The sequence below is a fragment of the Trichechus manatus genome, unplaced genomic scaffold (assembly GCF_000243295.1).
Source record: "Trichechus manatus latirostris isolate Lorelei unplaced genomic scaffold, TriManLat1.0 scaffold00094, whole genome shotgun sequence".
NCBI classification, from domain to species: Eukaryota; Metazoa; Chordata; class Mammalia; order Sirenia; family Trichechidae; genus Trichechus; species Trichechus manatus.
The window spans coordinates 7577381-7595653 of NW_004444030.1; the positions used below are offsets into that span (position 1 = coordinate 7577381).

Here is an 18273-nt window from a genome sequence, read left to right on the forward strand (position 1 = left end):
ATTATAAAACCTACACAGTGATAACGTGATTATGTGGTTTTTGATCACACTAGCATCGCAAGCTCCGGTATTTCTTTTCTACGTGGTAATTCCTCAACGTCCTTTAACCAGAATGTACAAAAAGTGTTATCTAGGGACATTTTGCTCAGAACATAAACACATAGGGAAGTTGCCTTGAGCAAAAATCAAAGCTGACTTATCTTGAAATCAGTCCCTCTTGTTCTGTTAAAAATTTCTTATGTTACAGAGACATGAAAAATCACAAAATCCATCCTGTATATAGCAAGAAATTGACTATATTATTCTATGTCTTTGTTTTTAGGTGGCGGTGAGGTGAAACATGTTTATATATATATTTATATATGTATGCGTGTGTATGTGTTTCCATAATACCTTTTTGTTGGAGGTTAATGCACTAACGAAAATTAAAACCACCCTATGGGCAACTAGAACAGATCAGACTTTCATGCCTCTCAATGAACACAATCATATGAGAGCTCTCTGGGCCTACTACTTGCCACAGACAATCTGCTCCACAACCCAATGCTACTATTCACGCCTTAGTTCATGGAATACACACACTCACCAGCTGGCCCGCCAGCAGCGGCATATACTCAATGATGGCCAGCCGGACCCTCCACTTGGCATCTTCAGCCAGCTCCACTATGGCAGGAAGGAGAGACTGAGAAAGCTGACGGATTCCAATCACTTCATTTACACAATCCAAATTGGAGATGACGTTCAAACGAACTTCAGGACACTGCAAGTACCCAAGCCCCAAAAGAAAACATAAAAATCAAACTCCTCACTCAATTTTCTCCTTTAAATAAGAAAGTATTAACTTAAGTGAAATAAAATGTACAGTCTTGAAGGAAATGCTTAATACTGGGTACACAAATAATTCAAGGCATTAACCCTTTCATAACCCAATTCTTTTTCCCCCTTTTAATTTTTTTTGTTGATACTATGTGTTTTCAGTAACGCAGGGCATGGTGAATCACTGAGTGTGCCTGAATTTTTGGTAGGTAATATGATTTTTGTTTTATGTCTCATTCCACAAATCATACCCTCAGAGTCCAGAGGTACATATATGTACCCCTTGTGAAAACAAATTCTACCCCCCCCAGAGTCCAAAGGTACATACGTATACCAAATAAAAATTTTCAAAATTTGTTTTTCCTCCCAAAAATTCAATGATTCAGCTCCACCTCATACAATACCCTATAAAAACAGTAATTTGCAGCACACGCTTGTTTTTTCCGTTTCAAACTGTTATATAGGGCCCTGCCTGACAGAAGCACATACTGTCAGTAGGATAGCAGTTTCCCAATGAACCCCACAGGTGCAAAAGGTTAAGTGGTAGCTATATATACCGCTGGTCCTGAAAGGGTTAAACTGAACTGATCTTAAACCAGAACATTCAGTGGAAAGTCTACAGGATGATACGGAGCATAGGCTCTGTAATCAATTTATGTGCATTCAAATTCCAGATCTGCCACTGCTGAGAGACCTTGGTAAGTTATTTTATCTCTCTGCGCCTCAGCTTCATCATCTGTAAAACAGGGATAATCACATGAACTAACTCATAAGTTTGTTGTGAGGATTACATGTAAAAACAAACATAAAAATGTGAAGCACTTCGGATCATGGCTGGCACATAAACTACTCAATAAATGTTATCAATATTTTTGATATTATTATATCTAAACTTAAATGAAAGAACTTTTTAAAATATAGATTAGCTTTAAAGATAAGGAACCAGTATATATAAAGTAAGAATCAGGCAGACTGTATGAATAGACATTTTTAAGACTGCTTCATAGAGTCCTTGTGTCCATTTTCTGGGAAGCATATAACCCCTATACCCAAACACAGGGATTGTCACTGGCTTAAAATAGGTTACATTTTTTTCTCCCTTCATCCCTGTTTTGGGTTCTATTTTAGTGAAACCCCAAACCAAAACCCACTAATCACTATCAAAGGCGACAGAATTTAGAGCCAGACTCACCTCATCTTTTAACTGAGCTAAAAAAAGAGGCAGAAGATGTTCAATGGTGTTCTCTTTACCCAAAATGGTAGACAATCCCATAATCACAGAAGCTAGAGCAGATTTGACATGTTGATTTGTATCAGAAACTAATTCCTAAAATAAAACAAAAATTAGAAGGCTTTCTTTTTTGCAAGACAGCAGAAACTTCCATACCATCTCCCAAGGAATTTTAAAAAAACAGCACTATTGATACTGTTTCCTTAGTCCACCTAAAACACAAAACGCATTTTATAATTATAAAACACTAATAATTAATAACAATGTCACAATTAACCTACCTGCCAAACTCTCCCCATGTTCACCTTTCAACTCAGGAACTTTAAGTGAAACAAAAAACCCTAAGGTAAGGTTTATCTTCATACGGCGCAGAGTGAAACAAAACAGAATGAAGTTAGGTTTACCTTTATATAGGGCAGAATTTGATTCATAATTATGGTCTCTCTACCTTCAATGGGTAAGTTCTCACAAAGTTCTAAAAGAGATAAATAGAAAAATAATGTTTACATAAGGCCATTTTACAAGGAGTCAGATGAGGAAATTTAACCAGGTTCATCAATAGTTGCAAATTAAATCAAATCATATGCTTAAGCAAATAAGATCTAAGGGGTAAAATGGCACTTATTCTAACTGCACTTTTCTTCAGTCTGTGTGCCATTGTGTATCACACCAACCTAACCTGAAAAAGCATTTTTTTAACAGAAACAGACAAAAACGGCTGTTCGGTTTGAAATATTAAGGGAGCAGTTTTATATAACAATATGACATTTCTACACACTGAACTCATCTCTTATTTATTTGAAAAACATATTCTGGAACAAAAAACAAATGCCAAATTCACTGAGGTTTTAAAAATGCACCAAAATCAATGACAAACGTTGCAACATAAACTGAATTCCTTAACCTTTCACTTTGTGGGCAGCAGCTGCTCGGACTTCAGCTTCACAGTCTTTAAGGAGGTTCTGAAAGGCGGGGATGAGGTCATTTAGGGTGATTTTAGGACCCACAGCTTTCTGGAGCTATAAAAGAATTATAAAGATTTTAATGAATACTAACAAAATAATTAACAGGAACAAAACAGTGTAATCTTCAAGCATATATTTTTGCCACAAATATGTCCTATTCAGAAGAATTAAATCAGACTTTGGTACAACAGTAAATCTGTGAGGGATTTTTTGTTTTGTTGTTTTTTAGTACTTCGTACTTTTACCTCTGAAAATTTGTCAGCTACCATATAGCGAACTCGCCAAGATTTATCTTCTGCTGCCTGTTGAAGTGTAGGCATCACCAAAGTTTCAAGGTCGTCCTGGGTCAGTAACTGGGCAATACTGACACAAGCTTCCACAGCTAGGAGGCGCACTGAGTCCTAAAGGAACAAAATTTCTTTCTGTTAGTCAAACAGTATTTACTGAGAGCTACAGGGTGTGTTGCTGTTTTTGGGTGCTGTCGAGTTGATTCTGGCTGACAGTGACTCCATGAAAGAAGCCCTATTGGTGCAATGGTTACGTGCTTGAATGCTAACCAAAAGGCTGACAGTTCAAACCCATCCAGCTGCTCCGCAGGAGAGAAGACCTGGTGATCTCCTCCCATAAAAATTACAGCCTAGGTAACCCTATGGGGCAGCTCTACTCTGTCACCTGGGGTTACTATGAGTCAAAATTGACTCAACGAGCACTTAACAACGACATGGGGTGCTTGCAGAAACAACCACACCGTGCAGTTTCATGTCTTTATGTCTTGAAACAGCTGCTCCCTTCACCTGGAAGGACATGTCAAAGCCATAAAGATAGAAATAACTTTGTTCTATGAGTGAACTGTAGGTTAATTACCTTGGTTGGGCGTAAAGTGTTTATTTTTTAAAAATGAAATGAAAATGGAAAGATTAAGTGAAAAAGAATATTTTAATGATGTCTTCAAGGAAGTTGAAGGATTAAGATAAAAATGAAAACTATACTTATACAAGTTGTATATAACAGATTAGAGTAGAGAGAGAATAGGGATAAGACAGAGAAAGGGATACTCAGCTTTGAGTGGCAGCAGAACTTAGGCACGAGAGATGATGACTTGGAAAGAAATACAAAGAAGAACAAAATAAAGAGTAAAAAAAAAAAAAAAATACAGTTGGATTTAAATGTGGAAAATCAAGGACAGAATAACTCTGCAGTAGCCATGTCTAGAAAAACATAGCAGGAAAAATTAGAAAGGGATAGGATTAATGAAGGAAACCCTGGTGGCATAGTGGCTAAGAGCTATCTCTGCTAACCCAAAAGTCGGCAGTTCAAATCCACCAGCTGCTCCTTGGAAATTCTATGGGGCAGTTCTACTCTGTCCTATAGGGTTGAACTCTGCTTTTCAAATGTTAACTGACAAGTGTCAATGTGAACGGAAATATACAATTAGACAAATTAACAAGAAATTAGGAATTCAAATTGTAGATCTGGGAATTGCACATACAAAAATAAAAACTGAAAACATGTAAATACTCCATGAGAAACAGGAAAAAATGTTTAATATATGATATGCATAAATTATATATACATACATAAGTGTGCACACATAAACACATGCAGAGAGAGAACAATGACTTCAACTTTTCAAAATATTACAAATTTAAAAAATTACATAGCATTAATAACTTATCTAAGACACACTCACTCCCTTGTATCCAATGAACAGGCTAAAAAGGACAGACTTAATCTCTTGGTAGTACCTATACATACATTTCTAAATTCCAAAAATAATGCTATATTAAGCGACAATTACCATCTATGGAAATACACGCCAATCAACATTTATTAATTTACTAAATTACTTCTCTTCCAGAACTCCTAATTTTCTCCCCTACAGCTGCTCCTTCTTGAAGAATCTTCCCAACTCAGCAATGACACCACCATCCACCCAGCTCCTCAAGCCAAAAATCTAAGAGATCTTTTTGATTCCTCTTCCCCTCATCCAGTCCAACATTAGTTGTATTGACTCTACCTCCAAATCTTATCCCGATTCTCTCCATCTTCCTATTACCATCCTAGTTTACCACTATCATCTCTTAACTAGATTATTACAAAAGATTCCTAACTGGTCTTCCTGTTTCTACTCTCATCCCTTCACAATTTAGTTTCCACCCAGAAGGATCTTTTAAAAATGTCAATTACTTAACAAACTTTGTTATACCAACTGACCTAGATGTCCCCTGAAACCATGGTCCCCAGGCCCCCGCCCCTGCTACTCTGTCCCTCGAAGTGTTTGGTTGTATTTAGGAAACTTCTTAGCTTTGGTTTAGTCCTATTGTGCTGACTTCCCCTGTAGTGTATGCTGTCCCTCCGTTCACCTAAAATAATTCTCATCTATTATCTAGTTAGTGAATAACCCTCACCCTCCCTTCCCACCCTCATAACCATCAAAGAATGTTTTCTTCTGTGTTTAAACCTCTTCTTGAGTTCTTGTAATAGTGGTCTTATACAATATTTGTCCACTTGGCTATGACAAATCAGATCAGCGTTTAATCTCCAAAATCTACAAGATACTGCAAAACCTCAACAACAAAAAGACAAATAACCCAATGGGCAAAGGATATGAACAGGCACTTCACCAAAGAAGACATTCAGGCAGCTAACAGACACATGAAGAAATGCTCACGATCATCAGACATTAGAGAAATGCAAATCAAAACTACAATGAGATACCATCTCACCCCCAACAAGGCTAGCATTAATCCAAAAAACACAAAATAATAAATGCTGGAGAGGTTGTGAAGAGACTGGAACATTTATACACTGTTGGTGGGAATGTAAAATGGTACAACCACTTTGGAAATTGATTTGGCACTTCCTTAAAAAGTTAGAAATAAAAGTACCATACGATCCAGCAATCCCGCTCCTTGGAATATATCCTAGAGAAATAAGAGCCATCACACGAATAGATACCTGCATACCCATGTTCACTTCAGCACTGTTCACAATAGCAAAAAGATGGAAACAACCTAGGTGCCCATCAATGGACGAATGGATAAACAAATTATGGTATATTCACACAATAGAATACTATGCAATGATAAAGAACAACGATGAAGCCGTGAAACATAACATGGAGGAATCTGAAGGGCATTATGTTGAGTGAATTTAGTCAGTCACAGAAGGACAAATACTGTATAAGACCACTGTTACAAGAACTCAAGAAAAGGTTTAAACACAGAAGAAAACATTCTTTGATGGTTACGAGGGTGGGGAGGGAGGGTGAGGGTTATTCGCTAACTCAATAGCAGGTAAGAATTATCTTAGGTGAAGGGAAGGGCAGCACACTCTACAGGGGAAGTCAGCACAACTGGACTAAACCAAAGCTAAGACGTTTCCTGAATACAATCAAACACTTTGAGGGACAGAGTAGCAGAGGCGTGGGTCTGGGGACCATGCTTTCAGGGGACATCTAGGACAACTGGCATAACAAAGCTTATTAAGAAAATGTTCTGCATCCTACTTTGGTTGAGTGGCATCCAGGGTCTTAAAAGCTAGCAAGCGGCCATCTAAGATGCATCAATTGGTCCCAACCACCTGGAGTAAAGGACAATGAAGAACACCAAAGACATAAGGAAAGTATTAGCCCAAGAGACAGAAAGGGCCACAGAGACCAGAGATTTCATCAGCCTGAAACCAGAAGAACTGGATGGTGCCTGGCTACCACCAATAACCGCCCTGACAGGGAACACAACAGAGAGTCCCTGATGGAGTGGGGGAAGGGTGGGATGCAGAACTCATTCTAGTAAAAAGACCAGACTTAATGGTCTGACTGAGACTGGAGGAACCCCTGAAAGCACGGCCCCCAGACTCTCTGTCAACCCAGAACTAAAACAATTCCCGAGGCCAACTCCTTAGGCAAAGATTAGACTGGACTGTGGGACATAAAATGATACTCATGAAGAGTATGCTTCTTAGCTCAAGTAGATACATGAGACTAAACGGGCATTCTGTCCAGTGAGATGAGAAGGCAGAGAGGGTTAGGAGCTGGCTGAATGGACACAGGAAATCAAGAGGTGGAATGAGGAGTGTGCTCTCACAGCATAGGGAGACCGATTAGGTCACATAACAATGTATGTATAAATTTTTATGTGAGAGACTAACTTGAATTGTAATCTTTCACTTAAACTACAATAAAAACAAAAATTAAAATTAAAAATGTAAATTACATCATGTCACAGCCCTGCTTAAAATCTTCCAATTCATTTCCATTGCATCCGCGGGGAAAAAAAAGAAAATCCAAACTCTTTACCCTGACTTAAAGGCCTTCCATCATCTGGCCCCTGCCTATCTTCTCCAATCTCATCTCTTATGAGGATCTTTCACCCACTCTGTTCCAGCCTTAGGGCCTTTACACTGTGTCCTCTCATCCTAGAGCTCTGACACTCGAGGAAAGTGCACGGCTAGCACTTTTCTTTCAGTTCTCAGGTGATCTCTCCACTTCCTCTGAAAACCTCTCTGACCAGCTGGTCTACAGGAGTGCCCTATAATCTATCATATCATCCTACTTTATTTTCCTCATATCATTTATCCCTACCTGATAGTTTTTTTTATCTGTTTATGATCTGTTTTCCTCAATTACGATGCAAATTCCAGGAGAACAGGGTCCGTATGCCTTCACACTCTATCCCTGCACTACAACAGCGTCTAATATATAAAACCGAAAAAAAACCAACCCCACTGCCATCGAGTCGATTCCGACTCATGGGAACCCTACAGGACAGAGAACTGTCCCACAGTTTCCAAGGAGCACCTGGTGAATTCGAACTGCCGACCATTTGGTTAGCAGTCGTAGCTTTTAACCAATACGCCACCAGGGTTTCCACCTGATATATAGTAGGTGCGTAATAAATATTTTTTCAAACAATGAATAATCAACGGGCAACTCTTCCAACAGTGGTCAGAGAGAACATACATACATCTATTTGACAATTAAGCACTTAATATTTTTTTGAGCATCAACTACTGCTAATATCACAAAAATAGACTAGACGTTATTTGCCTCTTGATAAAAAGTATACCACCACCATGAAGTGGTCTTATTGCCCCAAAAATATTGAATCTAAATCTGATTCTAGACAGAGGTGGGGCAAACACTGGCCAAATCTGGACCAAAGCTACTTTTTATAAATAATGTGTTACTGGAAAACTGCCAGACCCATTAGTTTCCATACTGTCTATGAATGTGTTTACACTTTAACAGCAGCAGTGAGTCATTGCAACAGACTGTCTGGCCCACAAAGCCTAAAATATTTACTATGTGGCCCTTTAAAGAAAGTTTGCAAACCTCTTCTCTAGATTCAACTACCAATTTGTAGGAAATAAAGAGGGCAAAAGAAAATGTTAAACTATACCATGAGAAGTATAATCAATAAAATCCCAAATGAAGGAAATTTTAAACCTGCACCGTCTAGTATGGTAACCACTAGCAACACGTGTCTATTGAAATGTGGTTAGTGGCAAATGGTCAAATAAAATTTTGGATATATTGGTTTAAATAAAATATATCATTAGTATTAATTTCATCTGTTTCCTTCTACTTTTTTAAACATGGCCAGAAAATTTAAAATTACATAGGTGGGAATGTTCATGCATTGTGAAGAATGTAACCAATGTCATTGAACAATCTGTGCAGAAATTGTTGAATAGGAACCTAAATCGCTGTATAAAAACCTTCACTGAAAACACAACAAAACATTATTTAAAAAATTACAGAGATAGCTTGCATTTCTCTTGGATAAGCACTGTTTGAAGTATAACATTTAGGGGTGCATGCTTGGATAATAGTACAAAGAAAAGTAAGAAAGTGATTGTCATAAAAGTCAGAACCACAGCTATTCTTAAGACAATGAGGGAGGGAAGGACTGTGTTGGGGGGAGCATGTGGAGGGCTTCTGGGTAGTGGCTGGCAAAGTTCTATCCCTTTCATGGATGAATTACAAAGGTGTTCACTTCATTATAATCCATTGTTTATTTATTTTGTGCTGTTGTCTGTATGTTACTTTAACAAACAAGTTTTTAAAATTATTCTGAAAGTAAGATTTATCATCTTTCATTTAAAATCTGAAAACAAGACTCATCAGTATGTGTCCTGATGCTCTTGGTCCTGTACACATGAAGTGATTCTAGAGCAGGCACTAGGCAAATTAGAAATCCATAAGGACTCTCCTTCCAGAGCCCAGGAACTCGGGAGCCGATCCTCCGATGCACCATCACAGGGAGAGGCATTCTAGCCTACCCATGCAGGGCAAGAACTGTGGAGCCAAAGTGCCTAGATTCAAATCCCGATTCCACCAACGCTAACTATGCAACCTTGGGTAACTTACTTAAACTTCCTGTGCCTCCATTTCCTTAATATGTACAATGGGGTATCTAACTCATGAGGCTGTTGTAAGGATTCAATTACTTAATATATGTAAACAATTCAAAACACAAGCTAGGAAATATTAAGTACTGTAAGTGTTTGCTATGGTTAAATGTTATTATTGTTATTCTACAAAAAAGAGATCTAGATCCTTGGATTTAAAATTGTGATTATGCTAAATCATTCCACAGACTAGTACAGATGACGCAAAGGGTCAAATAGCTTCCCTGAATATGCTGTGCTTATGTATTGGAAAGTCAAAAATTCCAGGAAACTTCACTCCCTCATATTATAATACAGTCTGCAATTCCCAAAGGTATGCTACCCCTTAATGCAACTTTGGTCTTCCCTTCTAATTATGGCTCCCACTTCCTCAGGGATTCTTCCTTTTAACAGCTGCTAATGTAAGAGAAAATCATGGTCTGGTTAAGAAAGAAACATAAAAGACATTCCCCAAAGAAACTCCTAAAATGTTTGAGGAAAGGAGCTTATCTGTGTACCTTAAGCACTAAGAGTTAATTTACCTGTTCATCTGAAGCTAGACTGGTGAACAATGGAACAATTTCACTTTTCACACTTTCTAATTCCAAAACTTTTGCAAATTCACCCAATTTGGAAGCAGCAGCACGTCGTACCATTGGTGTGTCATCTGAGCACAGAGAACGGAAGTGCCTGCAGCAAGTAAAGAAGGGATTTCAACTCAAATACCATTGACTAAATGTCCTCCAACACAAATACACACATGCTCATTTTAGAGGTTTTCTCTTACAAACATCAGTGATTAGGCTTGTACTCATAGAAGTAACAAAACCACAGGTATATTCAATTGGACGATAAAAACAATGATGCTATTGATCAAACTACCTTGATATCAGCCACTCACTGGTAACAGGGTACTGCGAAAACTGTCGGCTATGGGTTCCCAATAACCCCAAATAACAAAAAAGGCCATATCTTACCGTCTAATTTCTGCCTTGACAGCATTGGAAGCCCTGGGATAGCAAACGCTGAACAAACCACATGCAGATGTGCGAGAAGTGAACCAGTCACCACCTGCTAGGCGTTTCACCAGAGGTACAAAATGAGCTTCCAGAGCAACAGGAGTATGCTCCTGGGAGATCTGCCTCAACGACTCCACAGCCTTGTCACGAACCACAGTCTCTTCCACAGTTGCTAGACTTTCCAAAGGAGGCTACATAAACCAAAAAGGAAAACCAGAGAAGAAAACTTATTGAGCCAGGTTAGATACAGATTACCACCTTTTACAGTGACTGAAGGGAGGTGGTACATGTAACCAGAATGTTAGCTACATCATACCAAATGGTAACTTTCAGTTCACACAGTGATAACATATGGCGTGCCCAACCTGAAGACACGACTTCTGTAGGACAGCCAAGATCTCATGTCCCAGATGGCAACTCCCAGATGGTGTCTACAAATGACACAGTGGAAGAGACTTGACACAATATTAATATTATTGTGAGTTGAATTACTAGGTTTAAAAAATATGTAGCCAAATTTAGACAGAAAGGATCATGCATATTTTCTCAAGAATAAGTGCAAAAATATAACCAACATCGGGCACCACAATTACATGATGTCATCTTGTCAGGCCACCGAGTCCATAGCCTTTTGAGCATTAGTTCTACTATTCCTGGAGGTGCAAGTAACTGTCGTCAACCAGCTCTACACCTCAATTTATCCAGCCTATAAAAGGCTGAGTACAAAATCACTTTTTTCAGGCTGCAATCTAAATCTCCCCATGAGCCAGATATACAGCTAAAGGAGTTTTTGATAGAGCAATCAAGGGAAGAGTACAAAGATGGAAAGAAAGCTTGTAGCTTTAGGAGTAGAAGAGACTAAACGGGTTGAGAATCTAGACTAGTGTCAGTAACTGACTATAACATGGCCAAGTGAAAACAGTCTCGTTCTTTGAACCTCTGCCTTTCTGGGTCTGCATTTGGTCCTGGTAGATTCAGCATATGCCATGAGCTGTGAAAGTTAAAACACAAGACCCACTTGTAGAACTGACCGAAAGACTGAAACAGAAGGATGAGTCACAGGAAAGAAACGTGTCAGTTTAATAATACGTTTCCAAAATTATCTGATACACAAAGGAAGAAAATGAGCAACAAAATACTCAACTTCTCTAGTATTTCAGAAACCCTTTGAAAAGATACTGTTTCTTATTTGCCAAGGCCTTTCATGATCTGTCCCATGGCCACTCCGATCTTCTTTCATGCAATCAACTCACTGGATAACCTCTATCACTACTACAGGATAAGACCAAGCTCCTGAGAATTGTTCTCTCGATAGGAACTCCGCCTACTTCTCCATACCCTTTTTGTCCTGTCCCCTGACCACCACGCCTGCCAACTCCAGCCCCAACACTTTATACTCTAGCAGTCTGGAATGTAATCTGTTTCATGCTTTCAAGCCTCTGAAACTCACTCTTTCAATAAATGACTGTTGTATTCTAGGCACTGTATACAACACAAGTAAACAAGGCAAAGTTCCTTGCTCAGGTGGAGCTTACATCCTAATGGAGGAAGACATCAAAGAAGAAAACAATTAGAAGGTGGTGAGCACTCTGTAGTGAAACAGAACAGGATGATTATGACAGGGAGTGACTGGGAGGCTATTTCAGGTTGGGTGTGTGAATGACCAGCAAAGTCCACAGGAAGCCCAAAAGAGCATTTCATTAGAGGGAATACCTAGGGCAAAGGTCCTTAAAGCAATAATGAGCCTGGCTTATTCAAAGAATAGAAAGACCAATGTGAATGGAATGAGCTTATCAAGAAAGAGCATGGTATAAGGTCAGAGAGGCAGGTCATGAAGGATCTTGTAAATTAAGGTACAAAGTTTGGATTTTCTAACAGCAATGACAAAGAATGATCCATCTGCTAAGTGAAGGAGACTGTGGGGTGGGTGAGAGGCAAGAGTAGAAGGAAGCTATTTAGGAAACTATTGTGACAATGTAGAGGAAGTCTCATGGTGGGTGATCCAGGGTGGTAGTAGTATGGATGGAAGAAAGTGGACTGATTTAGAATATATGTATAACCTACAGGAGTTACTAAAGAGCCCTGCTGGTGTGAAGGTTAAGTACTTGGTTGCTAACCAGAAGGTTGGTGGTTCATCCCACCCAGTAGCTCTGTGGGAGAAAGACCTGGAACCTGCTTCTGTAAAGATTACAGCGATGAAAACCCTATGGGGCAAATCTACTCTGTCACATGGGGTTGCTAAGAGTTGGAATAGACTCGATGGCATCCACCAGCAACTATAGGAGTTACAAAGAGCACATGGGTGGCGTAAATGATTATGTGCTCCACTAACAGCCGAAAGGTCAGCAATTCGAACCCACCCAGAGGTGCCTTGGAAGCCTTGGCAATCTGCTTCCAAAAGGTCACAGCCTTGAAAACCCTATGGAGCAGTTCTACTCTGTACACATGGGGTTGTCTGAGTTGGAATCCACTGGACAGCAACTTGCAACAACATAACAGCTGCAGATTTTGGAAAGTAAAATGAGTTCTGTTTCAGGCAATTAAATCTGAAATGTCTGTTTGACACTCAGGGAGAAAAATCATAGGCAGTTAGATATGTATATCTGAAATTCCATGGAAAGGTCTGAGGTAAAGACAGAATTGTGAGAGTCGGCATCACAGAGACAGTATTTAAAGCCCTGAAGCACACATCGCTACTTTGTCCACCTGCTGAATTCTTGGTCATCCTTCAAAACCTAGTTCAGGCATCATCTCCTAAGAGGCCTTCCTTGGATCACCCCGTTTTAATCCTACTCTCCTCTCTATTACTTGGGTACTTTGTATGTGCTTATACTGCTTCACTTAACACTGTACAGTAGTTATTCGTTAACATATAAGGGCAGAGATCAGAGACCTCATTCCATTCACATTAGTCTCCTTTAACATTAACATCATAATTTCAACGCAAGATATAGCAAGCACTCAAAAAATGTCAGCTAAATTGAACTGAATTTACCAAATTCACAAAGTAATTCACAGCAAAACTTACACTAACAATTAAAGACAAAAAAAACTAATGTTTCCCCAATAGTGACATAGTTAGATGAGAATTAAGACTTCCAATTTCAGAGGAACAAAATAAACAAAAACCACCAAAAAATACCGATCAAAATTACAACAGATACCATGTCATATCCACTAGGATGGCTATAATTTTAAAAGTAAGAAAAAAAGGAGTGTTGGAGAAAACATGGAGAAGGTGGAACGCTTATACATTACTGGTGAGAACGTAAAATGGTTGCAGCTATCATGGACAATGGTTTGGTAGTTTCTTAAAAAGTCAAATACAGAATTACAAAGCAATTCCACTCCTAGGTATATAGCCCAAAGAATTAAAAACAGGTGTTCAAATAAAAACTGGTACATGAACGTTCACAGCAGCACTGTCAATAGTCAAACGCTGGAAACAACTCAAAAGTTCAACTGATGGAGAAACAAAATGTGGCATATATATCCATAAAACAATATTATTTAGCCATAATAAGGAAGTACTGATACATGCTACAATATGCCGAACCTTGAAAATATTAATGTTACGTGAGAGAAGCCAGTCACAAAACACCACATATTGTATGATTCCATTCATATGAAATATGCAGAATAGGCAAATTCATAGAAAGTAGATTAGTGGTTGCCAGGGGCTGGGAGGAGAGGAGAAAGAAGGGTGTCTCTTAATGGGCGTGAGGTTTCCATTTGGGATAATGAAAATGTTCTGGAACTAGATAGTGATAAGAGTTACACAACATTGTGAATATACTAAATACCACAAATTTATACATCTTAAAATGGTTAACATCGTGATGTTTATGTGTATTTTACAATAAAAAGAAAAAATGAGCATATACTGTAATTACGTTTTTAAAAAAAAATCAAATCCTCTTCCTCCCCACGTCTAAACTAGTAAGTTTATAGAGGCAGAAAAGGAAAGAAGAAGTTGTATTAATAGTGAGAAAAAAATAAAAGGTTAATTGAGTCCAGAATGCCGACATTATTTGTTCTCTCAATGGCTAACATTATGACTATCTCCCCATAAAAAGATCATGATCTTAATTTCCTAACAGACTACACACAGTGCTCGAATGGTGCTATCGCCAAACAATGTATCATTTATACTTCAGAAGTCCTACAAGGAGTGGAAGCAGCGTATGGGTACTTACCAGCAGACAGTGGGCAAAGTCAGGACCTCCCACAAGGCCAGTGAAATTTCCCAGCTGCTCAGCAAGAGCTAATAGTACCTCATCTTCATCATAGATTGTATCTGCATAAGACAACGGCGTACTCATCAACAAGGAGAGCTGGCCCTGAGCTAGACACTCACACAAAACTTAGAAAAAACTCAATATGTAGCTAGTAAGGAGCCCTGGTGGTGCGGTGGTTAAACGCTTGGCTGCTAATTGAAAGGTCAGTGATTCGAACCCAACCAGCCACTCCTCAGGAGAAAGATGTGGCAGTCAGCTTCTGAAAAAATTTACAGCCTTGGAAACCAAGTGGGGCAGCTCTATCTGTCCAATAGTGTTGCTATGAGTTGAAATTGACTCGATGGCACAGGTGTTTTTGTTTTTTTTTTAAGACGGCCAAGTCACAATCCTAACAGGGTCTCTTTCCTTCTGCTCAATCAACAGAGTCTTCCTAGATCTGTTTAACAAATGAAATAGAAATTCATATTCCCATATCAATTACTCTCCTATTAGTTAAATAGTTAATGTTTGAATATGCCTGGGCGCAATATTACAATATACTTTGTCCTGCTTCTTTTGCATAGAAAGCACTAGGCTCAGTTTAGTATTTAATAACAGTGTGGTTAACAAACACTAAGAAAAAGTCAAAGTTTTGAAAACTACTGGAAAATGACTTTAAACAGACTTGGAAAAAAAACTTCAAAGATTCCCATACCAGTAAGGAATGGCAGCAGTTCAGTTCTAGTTCTTTCTACTCCAAGTGCTAGAGCAATTGTTGATAACTTCTTAATACTGTTGAGACGGAGCTTTAAAAAAGAAAAGTGGAAAAAACAAAATAAAGAAACGCTTGCAATTTAGACCAAAAGACAAAACAGAGGTGGCAAACAGGTGAGTATAATAAGAGGTAGGTAAGAAAGAGGAAAACCTTAATTTAGATTTTAGCCCATGAGGAACCTCAGGTGCAGTTCACAGCTTCATTCGCCAGAGGAAGATTTCCTAGGAGAAACACTCTGAAGAGCCCAGAAGAGAAATGAATGAAAAAGAACACAATATCCAGGAAGTGATACAACTTTTGTAAGTGAGAACTCTGGCAGTAGAGAACCAGGTGAAATGGCTGAATTCAACCTCTGACTTTTCAAAGAAAGTTCCATCACGGGTGATACACCGACTCACCTAGGTTAATCAGCCATCCAGCTCTCGTTCTATCCAACAAGCCCTGTCAGTTTCCAGCTTGCCAGGAAAATCACCAGCACTTCAAACGGCCCCCTGGCGTCCTGCGCCTGTCAGCCAGCTCCGGCCCCTTGGGCTCCACAGTCGACGAGGACGGCGGCCCCGGGCTAGACGCGGCGTTTCCCACCGCACGGCCCAGAAGGGGCGTCCAGGCTAGGAGCCTGTCGACAACCGCCCTGGATGAGGTCGGGGGCCGGGCCGACGCGGCTCAGAGAACAGGGAGAAAGGGTACAGGAGAGGTCCCCGGGAGGGTCGAGTGGTGACACCACAACCTCTCACTGGCCTTTCCCCTCCTCCCTCCTCAAGTTTCGGCTTCAAGCCCGGCTCTTTGAATGCCTGGGCCTCCCCCACCGCAGCACCAGCCTTCCCCTTTCCCTACCACGCGCCCGACCGCCCCGCCTCAGCTTCCCAGCCCGAGCCCAGTACCTGCACGTCCTCATTGCGGAGCTCGTCGATTAAAACCGCGATCGGGTATAGCGAATCGTCTCCATCTCCGCCCGCTGCCCCCGGGCCGCCGGCGGACTCCGACGCACCCGCCATGTTCTTCCTTTTCCCCCTGGTCGCCGCCGCAGGCTCCGCGACCAGTCCCCGCCCCTAAGCCACGCCCCGCTCCCAGGGAGGCGGGGCTAAAGCCCTCGTGGGCTCCGTGGAGGCATGCAAGCAAGTCACTCCTCGGGTGGTGGAGGCTCCCGCCCGACCCCAGTTGTGGAAATTGTAGTTAGGAACTCCATAAGAAGGTTGAGCTGAAAGTGCAGTTAGAGCCGAAAGAAGCTGGGGCAAGGATTCCCTCTGCTCCTTGTGATCTGAAGGGGCCAGGGACCTGTATACCTGAGTGAGCCATACTATGCCCTCCTAGGCCTCAGACTGGCCCAAGAGGGGGCCCGGGGACTGGAGAAAAAAGGACTTGGCCCCTCCCCGCCAGAATTAGTGTATCTGACTCCTGCTCTAAAAGACAACGCAGGCGGAGAGAGAAAATGAACAGTGCTGTCCAAATTCCCCAGTCAATATTTTTTCCACTTTCTCCACGCAAGCTGTCAAAAACATGCTCTCCCTTGTTTTTGTGCTTCTTTTCAGTCTTGGTACTGGAATGATGCCTTCTGTCATATTTTCTTCATCCTATTTTTTAGCATGCTAGAAGTAAAACAAATGAAACTAGGACAAGCCTTAATCATTCCAAATTGGGTAGAGTGGCTAATTTGCTGTACAAAAAAGCCTACACTGGAGGAGGTGGGGACAAAATGGTGGAGTAGTCAGACACTTCCAGTGGACCCTCTTATAACAAAGACCTGAAAAAACAACTGATTTGATTATGTATGGCAGTCTGGGAGCCCTGAACATCAAACACAGAGTTGAGGAACCAGACTGAGTGGCAGGGGGAGGGAGAAATGGTTCAGAAACAGAGAGGAGTTGCCAGACCTGACCTGGCAAGAGCCTGAGCCCTTCAGGCCTGATCAGCTTGGGGATGAACGGTGAGGCAGGCAAGCAGCCATGCACGAGAGGCGTATTCCGCACCAAGAGACCGAGCTGCTGAGAGTCAACTTGGCCACGCAGAACCAATGAGAGGCAGCCCTCTACGAAAGATGAGAACTCCCATACGGCTTATCATGTGGATCAAAAACACCCCCCTGTAGGGAAAAACCTCTCTCCCATTTACCTGCCCGCTCCCTGCTGTGCACTGGGTCCCAGATAGTCTTCACCAATGGCTGAGTCTCCTGGGCCAGAAGGAGGATCCATCGCACACCCAGAGCCATTCTCCCTGCGTTGGAAAGTGAATAAATTAACAAACAGAGGAAAAAATAAACGGCTGGCTCCCCTAAGCCAGGAACCCAGGGTAGGCACAGCTCCTTTGCCTAGGCACAGGCATAAGGGATCCAAGGACTTTGAGTGCCTTTCCCCCTGCATAGACTTGTGTGGGCCCATCTCAGCTGCGTAGGCCCTCAGTACAGCAACACAGCAGGGTATACACCAAAACTCTAACTGCAACTGTTTCAGCTGTGAAGTGGCAGGTTCTTGACATTTGACACTGCTCTGCCCATTAAGCAGGGTCTTCACCTACCCACATCAGGGGCCTGAGGACTGGTGGCTACACCCACGCCACCTAGCCACTTGCAGTAGGGGCCCATGGATAAGAGGTGCTCTCCAGTCCTTACAGCCAACAGCATTAACTGCTCATAGTCTGGCTGCAAAACCCACCCACCTATGCACTCTGGGGAACAGGGACATGCCTTCCTCCTGCACACTCAGGGGTGGCTGTCAGCACCCTGCCTTACTCAGTGTGTGTCCCACTGCTACAGCCAGATGCCTTTGCCTACACCAATCACCCATGCCTGTCTAGGACTGTGAGAGCCTACACCACACACTTGGTGGCTTTCTGTCTAGGCACCTGAGCTGAATCCATACAGGAG

General features: G+C 41.1%; 1 protein-coding gene across 6 annotated transcripts in view; it reads right to left on the reverse strand.

The window, feature by feature from the left end:
- Window positions 1-16591, reverse strand: part of PPP2R1B (protein phosphatase 2 scaffold subunit Abeta) — a 40854-nt gene extending 24263 nt beyond the window's left edge. For 3 of the 6 annotated variants that reach the window (XM_023736965.1, XM_023736968.1, XM_023736966.1), the window contains exons 1-10: window positions 16295-16587; window positions 15354-15444; window positions 14618-14718; window positions 10380-10612; window positions 9945-10092; window positions 3258-3413; window positions 2952-3066; window positions 2452-2522; window positions 2009-2143; window positions 587-760 (exon numbers count right to left, since the gene is read on the reverse strand). In XM_023736965.1, the coding sequence (XP_023592733.1) occupies window positions 587-760; window positions 2009-2143; window positions 2452-2522; window positions 2952-3066; window positions 3258-3413; window positions 9945-10092; window positions 10380-10612; window positions 14618-14718; window positions 15354-15444; window positions 16295-16408 (1338 nt within the window). In that variant the 5' untranslated portion in view covers window positions 16409-16587. Of the gene's footprint in view, window positions 1-586; window positions 761-2008; window positions 2144-2451; window positions 2523-2951; window positions 3067-3257; window positions 3414-9944; window positions 10093-10379; window positions 10613-14617; window positions 14719-15353; window positions 15445-16294 lie in introns of all 6 variants that reach the window. The other 3 variants (XM_012557331.2, XM_023736969.1, XM_004382493.3) reach the window with 3 other exon arrangements.
- Window positions 16592-18273: the final 1682 nt, after the last annotated feature.